The 11,797-nt window shown below is 45.7% G+C and overlaps 1 protein-coding gene across 13 annotated transcripts in view; it reads right to left on the reverse strand.

Annotated features, from left to right (window-relative positions):
* TVP23C (trans-golgi network vesicle protein 23 homolog C) overlaps positions 1-9,702 on the reverse strand; it is a 77,210-nt gene extending 67,508 nt beyond the window's left edge. For 2 of the 13 annotated variants that reach the window (XM_070059957.2, XM_089316650.1), the window contains exons 1-4: positions 9,629-9,665; positions 4,304-4,386; positions 2,971-3,115; positions 522-578 (exon numbers count right to left, since the gene is read on the reverse strand). Coding sequence is in view for 7 of the 13 variants with exons in the window: in XM_089316643.1 (XP_089172769.1) it covers positions 2,971-3,115; positions 4,304-4,386; positions 9,629-9,640 (240 nt within the window). In the remaining 6 variants the exon portion in view is untranslated. Of the gene's footprint in view, positions 1-480; positions 579-2,970; positions 3,116-4,303; positions 4,387-9,570 lie in introns of those variants that run through there. The other 11 variants (XM_089316643.1, XM_089316642.1, XM_089316644.1 and 8 more) reach the window with 8 other exon arrangements.
* Between the last annotated feature and the right edge of the window lie 2,095 nt (positions 9,703-11,797).

The following is an 11,797-nucleotide window of genomic DNA, read 5'->3' on the forward strand; positions in this document are numbered from 1 at the left end:
GGTTTGATGTTATCTTTGCCTTCTTTTATTTTTATAAATGTCAATATTTTAGTTAGTTCTTTTTGCCTGGACTTTTTTTTTAAAGATATATTTTATTTCTTTGAAAGGCAGAGACACAGATAGGAGAGAGAGTGGCAGGGACAGAGAGATCTTCCATCCCATGGTTCACTCCCCGAATGCCCACAACTCCCAGAACTCCATGTTGGTCTCCAACATGAGTGGCAGGAACCCAAAGAATTAGGCCATCATTCTCTGCCTTCCCAAACATATCAACAGGAAGCTGAATTGGAAGTAAAGCAGCTGGGCACCAGCACTCTAACATAGGACGCCCACATAGCAAGTGGCAGCTTAACCTTCTGTGCCACAATGCCAGTCCCTTGGGCTCTGATTTCTGACCCAGTCTTCAAATTCTTGTCTTTAAAAGAGAGCTTAATCAAATTCCATTTACTGTCATAACAAATTTGCTATTACTTCGGTCACCTAGTACACGGGTGCTGTAACAGTTAAGTTCTGAGATTTACTTTGTCCTCCTTCTTTGGCCACAGGAAGTATTTCAGTTGCTCCTATCTTCTCCAGTGCTGAACAAGATACAGAACATGTTTTAAATTTTATTAATAACTTTCATTAAATTTTTAAAACTATTTAACTTTCACTCTATTTGTCAAAATGAGGAACAAAATAAAACCCTATACAATCATATTTAAACATACTCTTAAAATATTTTCTGTGTTCACCTCTTCTTGGTCTTCATTAATATCAGGAAATTGGATGAAGATTATTTTTATTTTTTAAAATAATTATATCTCTTTTGACAACTACATCAAAATTATGACACATTTCCAATCTACTAGTTTTAGAACCCTGCTACATGTGTTCCCAAATGGATTTAATAATTTCTCCATTCAATTTCTTAATTTTGCTTCAGGTCTTAATTGCTTAATTGGATAACTGTAATTAATTTTGACAAGGATAAATGAGTGACAACTTTTTAAGCCTTTTTAAATCTTATCAGAAAATATACTATTTTGGTCACATTTTCAAAAACCCCAAGCACAGAAGGATTTAATTTTAAGAGTTCAAAAATTACGAGGAAAACTGATTGAAGGCCATGTTTTATTTGGCTGAGCAGAAATTTGATAACAAAAAGAAACATGGATGCAAATACACTCTAGAGCAAAAAGCCACAGAAGAAATTTAAAGAAACACAAACCAAAGAGAGTGTACAAAAGAAGTCTTAAGAAAACAGACCTATGGGCTGGCATTGTGGTGAGGCAGGTTAAGCCACCTACGATGCCAGCATCCCATATGAGCACTGCTTTGAGTCCCGGCTGCACTACTTCCGATCCAGCTCCCTACTAATGTGCCTGGGAAAGCAGCAGCAGATGGCCCAAATACTTGGGCCCCTGCCACCCATGTGGGAGACCAGGATGGAGTTCTTGGCTCCTGGCTTCAGCCTGATCACATCCTGGCCACTGTGGCCATTTGGGGAGTGAACCAGCAGATGAAGGATAATCTCTCTAACTCTGCTTTTCAAATAAATAAATAAATAAATAAATCTTCTAAAAAGGAAAAGAAAGCAAAAGAGAACAGACCTTTGAGATCTTCCTTCGCAGTATTATGTAGCCTATGAAAACTAGCCACCACTTAACAAACAACTTCTGATGTTTTTAGTTAATAGGTCTAAAAATGGCTAGGTTGGGGCAGGTCAACAGACTTTAAACATCTTACTGGTCCTTGAATCAGTACACAGGTCTCTGAAATCCTAAAATTAGCCTTTGATTTTTTTTCCCCCATCACTTTTTACTAGAAAAATTTTCAAACACATAGGAAAGTTAAATTTTAGAGTAAATACATAAACATGTACCACCTAAGGTCTACATTTAGTATTTTATTATGGTAACTTAACACACATTTGCCTACCTATCTGGGCATCCATTCATCTCTATCCATCACTTTTGAGTTTGACACCATTGCTTTCACTCCTTTCTCTCCCCTACAGCAGGGTTCCTCAATCTTGACATAACTTTTTTTTTTTTTTTTTTGACAGATAGAGTTAGACAGTGAGAGAGAAAAAGAAAGGTCTTCCTTCTGTTGGTTCACCCTCCAAATGGCCTCTACAGACGGAGCTACGCTGATCCGAAGCCAGGAGCCAGGTGCTTCCTCCCGGTCTCCCACGCAGATGCAGGTGCCCAAGCACTTGGGCTATCCTCCACTGCCCTCCTGGGCCACAGCAGAGAGCTGGACTGGAAGAGGAGCAGCCGGGACTAGAACCTGGTGCCCATATGGGATGCCGGCACCGCAGGCAGAGGATTAGCCAAGTGAGCCATGGCGCTGGCCCCACCTCTGGTACATCTGGTACAAAACTGACATTTTGTACCAGATAGTACTTCGTTGTAGAGGCCATCCTGTGCATCTTAAGTTGTTCAGTAGCACATCAGGTCTCTACACACTAGATCACACTCACCCCTGCCCCTAGGTATGACAATGAAAAATGTTTTCAGACATTGACAAATGTTCCATGGGGAACAACTTTGCCCTGGTAGAGAAATATTGCCCTAGTACACCCATAGGAGCCTTTGCAAAAGGTGGATACTTCTTAGGCATTTATGGACAACTATACTGGGCAGAATCTGGAAACTATACAAGGCACACCTAGAAGTGACCCTAAAGCAAAACCAGCTGAAGGGATTGGAAGCAATGTGTACAGTCTATGCCTGCTGGTCACATTTGTGTGTGTTTGTGTGTGTTTGATTGCAAAGCTGATGTAGGCTGACATATAGCAGGGTAACTCAGTTCTGTAATAACCTGCATGTGCTCTGACAATTCCAGCAGTTTAACCTATATGAGGCCTGATATAACAAGATCAATTAAAATTAACACCAATCCAAAATCCTGTCTCATATTTTTCTGTATATACATCATTCAATCTCATAGTAAATACAATTTTAAAATAAAAACAACAAAACCTACCTTCACTGCCCAAAAGTCACATGACAACAACAAGATAATGGTCACCATACAGGCAATAAAGCTGCTGCTGAGCAATTCACAGAGAAGATAGACTACAATTGCACTGACTCGAAAGAACAAATGGAAAAATGATGCCACTGGATGTCTGAAAACCAAAACAAAATAAAAGAAATGCAATTACATTTTACTACAGGTATCAGCAGATGTAGATGAAAAATGTGCTAGCCATGGCATAACCATGAAGAATCTGCCAAAACAAAAGAGATGACCTGAGCAAGAAGCAGCCTACCTCTCTTAAGTCCCATTATTTAACTAGGCCCTGTTATCACAGAAAATTCATTATGTAAACACAACATCACATTGTTTCCCCCAATAAACCCATTCCCTTTAAAAAATATCACATTGAATATAAATTTTCACAAAATATATAACGAGCACCTAGTTTGCAAAAATAAGGAAAACTACAGTCTTATGATTTGAATCCTTTTTCAAATCATGCCAAAATAATTTGGAAAGTTAAAAATCACTTCAGGCATTAAAGCAAAGTCACCATCAGGTAGAGTATTTTTGGTTTTTAACAGCTTTGTTAAGATACAATTCATATACCAAATAATTTATCATTTAAAGTGTACAATTTAATGGTTTTTAGTATATTCACAGAAGTGTTCAATCACTAATTAGCCACTACTTTACAACGTTTGATCACCCCAAATGACACTCTGTACCCATTAGCAATCATTCCCCATTTACCTTCAACTCCTTCAACCCTAGGCAACAACTAAGCTATTTTCTGTCACATACATTTTTGTCTACTCTGGACATTTCCTATAAATAAAATCATACTATATGTGGTCTTTGTGACTGGCACCTTTCATTTAGTATGATATTTGAGGCTCAAATAGATTTTGATTTCTTTAAGAAAATTTCTTCAGAGAACTAAATTTGGAATAGAAGTACATTTCACATTTTCATGTTATTTTTTTATAGAAGAATCTGAAATCTGCACAATAAGTCAAAATGTAACATTATCTATAGAAAGCACACCAAGAAAGATCATTCTTGGAAAACAGTAGCTAGCATAGAATTAAAAGCACAGGTATTTAAATAACCAGATTTGATGATTTGAAAACTCAGTATTGAATAAAATCCCATTTGTCAATTATTCCCAAGAAAAACTGAAGCTCATTTTGTCTCACACCAAATACCAAACTAGCAGCATAGAATATTCACAAGCAACTCCAAATCACTCGGCCTTGAGTCCCATCAGCTGATACTAATCTATGGACAGGGCATCACTGAATACTAACACAACTCTCATAACTTATCCACATACCTGATTTTGGATTTTCTTGGTCTACTAACTGTCTCCTCTTCCGTATCGAACAGGGAAACATCCTCAGTGTCATCATTACTGTCCTAGTAGGAAAATTAAATATTCATGAAGCAAAATTAAAGGCAGTATTTACATGCTCCCTACATGCAAATATGCACATTGATCAAGATGGAAGGCAAAATTACAACAGTCACAGCCATCAAGAAATCACAACCTCAGGGCCGGCACTGTGGCATAATGGGTAAAGCTGCCGCCTGTGGCACCAGCATCCCAAATGGGCGCCGGTTCAAGTCCCAGCTGCTCTACTTCCAATCCAGCTCCTTGCTAATGCTCCTGGGAAAGCAGCAGAAGATGGGCCCCTGTACCTATGTGGGAGAACAGGAAGAAGCTCCTGGCTTCAGACCGGCCCAGCTCTGACCATTTGGGGAGTGAACCAGTGGATGGAAGATATCTCCCCCCACCCAACTCTGCCTTTCAAATAAATCTTAAAAAAAGAAATTCACAACCTAGGGAAAGGACAGGTGCATCCCAACACCTGGCAAGAAGCCAACATGGGAATGTGTCCATCCCTACCCCTGGGTAGCTCAGGCCTCTAAGAACACTGGTGCAGAACCTGCTCCTACGAGCTGACACCTAATTTTCAGCTGCACTCAGAGAAAGCTGAGGCTCTCAGGGATAGACTCAGTGTTTTTGCTCCTTCACAGACCATCTGACTGCATCCTGGCTTCCCTGACTCCTTCTCACACTCTCTTTTCTTGTCCAAGACTAAATTAATGATTTGTGCTCAGAATTCCTTCTTTTCATGCCTCCTCGGGACTTGTTTTCCTTTTATTTATATTTTTTGTACTTTCAAATCTTCTAAACAGCATGTAAGCATTTCCAAGTGCCTCTTATTACTCAAAGAAGATTTATAATCCTGATCTGGGGCCAGCATTGTGGCACAGTAAGATAAGCCACCACCTGTGATGCCAGCATCCCATATGAGGGCCGGTTGGGAGTGCTGGCCGTTCCATTTCAAATCCAACTCCCTGTTAAGGCGCCTGAGAAGGCAGCAGAAGATGGCCCCTGTCACTCACGTTGGAGACCCAGATGGAGTTCCAGGGTCCTGGCTTCAGCATGGCCCAGCCCTGGCCATTGCAGCCATTTGGAGAGTGAACCAGTGGACCCAAGGTATCTCTAACTCTGCCTTGCAAATAAATAAATCTTAAAAAAAAAAAAAAAAAAGAAAGAAAGAAAGAAAACTGATTTTGTATCTCCCCTTCTATCTATCTTCTACCTTCCCACAGCATTCCTCCCTTTTCCACCCAGAGGCTCCTAAGGGCTCACACCTCAAATCACTGTAATTCCTTTCAGCCTCAACCACAACAAACCTACTCCCGGTACCACCCACCAGTCTCACTCCCAGTCTACTCCAGCCTCTCCTCTGTGTTACTCAAAGCACTCTTCCCAACATGAAAATCATATCATGCTACTCCCCTCCTCAATTCTGTCAAATGTGTCCCTCCATGAACAGAATAAAGTCAACTCCTTCACATACAGCATGGGTGATGGCGTGATCTGATCCACACCGCATACTCCTGATACTTCCCTGCGCAGCCCTGCAGCAACGCTGTTACTACCTGGTCTCGCCCACCTTCATGCCTCTCCTGCGCTTTCTCTGCTCCTCCTTCCCCTTCGGACACACACCAGATCAGATACGGACACAGCTGAGAAACTGCGCCATCCCCACAGCACCTGGACAACTCTGCATCTGAACAGTTACCACGGGGCATTCTTATTGCAAATCTGTCCCCAACTCCCACCCCCACTTAGATTTTAAGCCACTGGGGAACAGGCCTGTCTGCACTGTGCCAAGTCCTACCGGCTAACGGAGCCCTGGTCTAGTGCTACAGGGTCTGCTGAAGGTATGAGTGAGTAAACAAAGGAGGCAATTACCTATAATACACCACAGACTGTCACTGGAGAGCCAGGAGAAATACAAACGCAAACGCAAATGCAAATGCAAACACAACGGGGGACAGGGAGAGACTCCTTTCTGCCAGAGGGCTCTGTAGGAGTGTCATCAGTTAGGCCTTGATGCAGGCCTCCTGCTCACTCAACTCAGCTAAGTATACTTTCAAAGGCACAGACAGTGGCCTACAAACCGACGAAAATGAAATAACCAAGCAGCACTCAGAGTAAGTAAAGGGCAAGAGAAGCAGAATAGCAGCTAAGGCTGGGAACGGTAGCACACATTCAGAACTGAGACCAGTGGTTCGCAACCTTACCTACACATTGGAATACTTGGGGGGAGAGACAAAAAACACGACCTGGACCCCACCCCCTCAGAGGTTCAGATACAATTGCTGAATGTTCTAAAGCTGCCAGATGATCAAAACGCACAGCCGATAGTGAGATCCACTGTACCAGGCTATGTTTGAATAAGCCCTGTGGCCGGCTGCTCTTGACCCCCAACTGTCTAAGGACACCTTTGCACATCAGGCCACATCATTCGCCTACTTAACACTCACAGTACTGTGACTGAAAATCAGACTCCTTACCACGACCTATCATGAGCCAGCCCCCACCGACCTCCAAGGCCAACCATCAGGCCAGTCTCCTTTCAAAACTGAATAACACTTCCTTCTCAACCCTGTTAAAATAGCCAGCTTCTGATTCCCAGAACCTGGGAATATGTAAACTCATTGGCAGACAGGAATTTTTGCAGAAGTGATTCATTTAAGGGTCTTGACCTAGGGAGTTTCCTGTTTTATCCAGGTGGGCCCACTGACTGCATCACAGTGATCCTTGGAGAGGGACACAGGAGGCTCAGAGTCAGCGAAGATGATGAAAACAGGAAAGCAGAGATGAAAGAGAGACATGAATAGGCTATGCTGATGGCTTGGAGGACAGAGAGAGGGACGATGAGCCAAGGAATGCAGGCAGCCTCCAGAAGCTAGAAAAGACAAGATTCTCCTGCTGGTGCCTCCAGAAGGAACAAAACTGCCCACACCTTGATTTCAATCCTTGACATTTGACATTCATTTTGAACTTCAAACCATCAGAATTATAAGAGGGTAAGTTTGTTCTAAGCTACAAAGTTTATAGTAATTTGCTACAAAAACAATAGGAAACTTTCATATAGTAACTAAGCCCCTGGACCAACCACCTTTTTGATTCAACATGTGCCCACTGGGCCTTTAGACTTGTGGTTCTTCTACCTAGGAACACTCTTCTCTCTTACTCTGATCTTTCATAAAAGACTGGAATCTTCTCCATATTCAATAAACACTGAATGCCTACTAACTGCCAGGCACTGTTGTAAGGGTACAAGCACTAAGAAAAAGGAGACAAACAACTCTGTACTCTCATAGTTGTGTTTATTAAGAAGAGGAAGACCACGGGCACAACCGGTATCAGAGCAGTATCAGGAGTTTGGTTTTGGACATACTAAACTTAAAATGTTAATAAAAGTGGGTGTTTTTTTGTTGTTTTGTTTCATTTTGTTTTCTTTTCAAAAACTTTGAGAGTGAGAACCATAAGTACACTGTGAACAAAGGATTGACATGTTCTGACTCAAAAGACAAGTCTAGTCATTGCATTAAAACTATGGTGGGCAGGGAGGGGAGAGACCAAGGCACAAAATCAGGGGAGTGGTTAGGGGGCTGCTCCAATAATGGAGCCTGGAAACAACAGCCTGGTCCACAGTGGATGCAGTGGAGGCGGTGCAAGGTGGAGATTCAGACCAGCTTTTAAGGCCAGGCTGACAGGATTTGCTGACTTGACTCTGGGGTAAGAGAACAGGAGTCAAGAAAGAGGTTTTTGTCCTCAACAACTAACAGGATAAAGATGCCAATGCCAGACTCTGGGCACTCGGATATGCAGAGGTCCGAAAGGGGAGACCAAATAAGCACGAGTGGCACGGAGTGGGGGGTGACACAGGAGAGTGGTGCCCTGGAATCCCAGGAGAAGGATCCCAAGAACTACATCCAATGCTGCAAACCGAAGTGACCACTCTCTTTTTAGCAGGTCCACAGTGACCTCAGTAAGGGCAGTTTTAGTAAGGCAGGAGAAGGGAAATTCTGACTTGGATGGCGGAGAAGAATACCACACTTAAGAACAAGTACAGGCCGGCGCCACGGCTCAATAGGCTAATCCTCTGCCTAGCGGTACCAGCACACGGGGTTCTAGTCCCGGTCAGGGCACTGGATTCTGTCCCGGTTGCCCCTCTTCCAGGCCAGCTCTCTGCTGTGGCCCGGGAGGGCAGTGGAGGATGGCCCAAGTGCTTGGGCCCTGCACCCCGTGGGAGACCAGGAGAAGCACCTGGCTCCTGCCATTGGATCAGCGCAGTGCAGCGGCCGCGGCGGCCATTGGAGGGTGAACCAACGGCAAAAGGAAGACCTTTCTCTCTGTCTCTCTCTCTCTCTCTCACTGTCCACTCTGCCTGTTTAAAAAAAAAAAAAAAAAAAAAAAAAAAGAACAAGTACAGACGAGTCTTTCCAGGAACAGAGAGTGGGTGACAGATCAAAGGGCAGGCGGGAGTTTTCATTTTTTCACATGGGGGGAAAAAAAAAGCAAAGTATATTTATATTCTGACTTAAGAGGGGACGGAAACCAGAGCACAACAAGTACGTGATGGATGGAAATGTCTTTGGTTTGGCTAACTTATCATCCATCACCCCAGCCCCTCTACAACTCGTTATGTCCTACCTAGGACCAGCCCCTGACCTCGGGGAACCCGTCTGTCCCTAGTGTTCACGACCCGATTCCTGAGCCTGGAGCACTGCTGGGACAGGGTGATCCCTCGGTGAATATCGTGTGACACGAAAACACACGCACACACAAAGAATTAAAGCAAAGTGGACTATAAACAGCAACTGTTTTAAAGGCGATTCAATTACTCATTATCCCGCTCCGGCAGGGTCTCGCCGTCGTACTGGACCTCAGCGCACACCCCACCCCAGGGTCAGACCCGGAGGGGGCCGGAGATGGTCGATGGGCCGCCCCCGGTTATCCGCACCCGCGCACTAACGCCCACGCCGCCACCCCGCAACCTCACAGCAGACAGCGCCCGGCGTCTGCGGACCATGGGCTTCTGAACAGGCCCAGGCCGACACCGCTTAACGACGCCTGAGGCCTCAGGGCGTCCAGACGCCCTCGCCGAACGACTGTCCATGGCCCCCTACTCCCGCCGGTCCACCCCGCTCCTCCCTGAGCTCTGGCGGAGGCGGCAGGGGGAAGACGCGGAAACCACGGCCCCGGTACGCTCCACTCGCGCCCCCACGGACCTCGCCAAGTCCAGCCCTCACATGCCGCTGCCCTCTCCCGGCGCCCACAGCCCCTCACCTGTGACAACATGGCGAGGCAGCGCCGGCCCCACTTCCGGGAGCCACGTCAGCGCGTCAGGCGCCGGGTCCGGGCCGGAACTGACACAAACCCGTCCCCACTGGCTCGGAGGGGGCCGATATACAAGGACACTTCCGGCTGGAGGTGCGTTGCGAGAGGAGCGCAACGCCCCGGCTGGGGAGCGCCAGGGCGGGGCTTTTAAAGGGGGCAGTACGTGGGCGGGGATTGGGCGGGGAGATTGCAGGGCGGGGCGAGATGGGCGGGCCGACGGGGGCGGAGTCTAGGCCAGGTAATTGCGAAAACAGGCTGGGAGAGCTTCGTGGTTTGTTAGCAAAGGCGCTCTTGCAAAGGAGCAAAAAAGTTAAAGACTATACTTTCAGGGATCATTTCTATAGTTCGCAAAGGAGCAAAAAAGTTGTTCAGAGCAAGGCAGGAGGACTCTAGAGGAAGCAGCGGAGGGTGTTAGGATGGGAAAAAGAAAACTTTGGGCTGCAGGAAACAGGCATTGCTCATAGGTGTTGAGCCCCTGGAGTGTGGGGGTCAGCCCCTGCCCTGTATGACCAATTAGGCTCTTAGAACGAACCTCCAGGTACTGTTCTCAAACATCGAGTGCGGGTGATAATGGTCACCCTTAGACATTAAGTGCAAGCCCAGCCCGTGATGTGTGTTTTCTTGCCTGGAGGAAGGACCTAAAAACTAAAGCTTTTGTTCATCTTGGAAACTGTGATGATTAAAAAAAAAAAAAATGCAAAACAAAACAAAAAACAAACCATCTGCCAGGCTGCTGTCGAAAGGCCCATGGGATAATGCACATTTCCTTAGTTCGAGGAATTCTTCGCATGCAAATTACAAACTTCCCACGGTTAGGTGCCTGTGCTGTTTTAAACGTCACATCCTAAGGGGTGGGGGTTGGGCATGTCCAAGAAGAGAAAGCTTGGCCAGGCCTTTGCCTTGTGAGGGCAGGTGGACAGAGAGCCCCTACATCCTGCCTGCCTCGGCCTCATCTGATTTTGTGGACTTGTCGCTTTGTTGTTTTGGCTTTCCTCGTGCGTTCTGTTTGAAGCCGTGTACCATCCTTTAAAATGTGGGGCACTTCACAGGAAAATGGGAACTTCTGGCATTTCTTGAAGAAGGGAGTAATCTGACCACGCAAAGCTACTGAATAGGAGCGCTCTACTTAGTGTGGGTCCTGAGCTGTCGCCCCATGGGCCCTAGTCCTCGTTCCTCCCCCATGTACTCCTCGTTCCTCCCCCATGTACTCCTCGAAGTTACCTGCCTTGTCCCTGACTCCACCTCCCAAAGGTGTAAGTAGACTTCACCCCATGCAATATTAGTAGCCTTGGAGCTGGCGCCGTGGCGCAGTAGGTTAATCCTCCACTTGCGGCGCCAGCATCCCATATGGGTGCAGGGTTCTAGTCCTGGCTGCTCCACTTCCAGTCCAGTCTCTGCTGTGGCCTGGGAAAGCAGTAGAAGATGGTCCAAGTCCGCAGCCACATGGGAGATCAGGAAAAAGCACCTGGCTCCTGGCTTCAGATCGGCACAGCTCTGGCCATTGCAGCCAATTGGGGGAGTGACCCAGCGGAAGGAAGACCTTTCTCTCTGTCTCTCCCTCTCACTGTCTGTAACTCTACCTCTCAAATAAATAAATAAAATCTTTTTTTAAAAAAAATACTAGTAGCCTCCTTTGTAGAGAAGATGAATGCATTTAATTCTCTCCCACACAAGTTAGCCCTGAGAAGAAGAAATGCAAAAAGCATTTCTCCAAAGCAATAGGCCAGGTCCTTTGAGGGCTCCCCTTTTAGGCTCTTAACAACTTAGTGAGCTTCATTAGGCTTCGATGCCAAAATACCAGGAGACTGCAAGGCCTGATCCTGAAGCAGCCGCATCCCTTCGTTTGCTGGAAGAACTGATAGCACTGCATGGTAGCGGTGAGTGGTATCTTACTTTCCAGCGGATGCTTCCCCATCCCCCACGAATGAAACGGGCTTCCCTGAGTCTCCCTGAATGGTTCCCAGTGGAAATACAGATGCCAATCTCTCCCAGGCTCCTTTTGTTTTCTTACTTTGAGAAGATCAACCTTTTGGTTTATAAGAAGATAACAAAAGGTTCCCAGGTTAACTAACTGCAGGGAACAGTCACACACACACACACACACACACAGAAAACCAA

This window comes from Oryctolagus cuniculus, chromosome 17, assembly GCF_051225735.1.
Source record: "Oryctolagus cuniculus isolate XC-2025 breed Fujian yellow rabbit chromosome 17, ASM5122573v1, whole genome shotgun sequence".
Lineage (NCBI taxonomy): Eukaryota > Metazoa > Chordata > Mammalia > Lagomorpha > Leporidae > Oryctolagus > Oryctolagus cuniculus.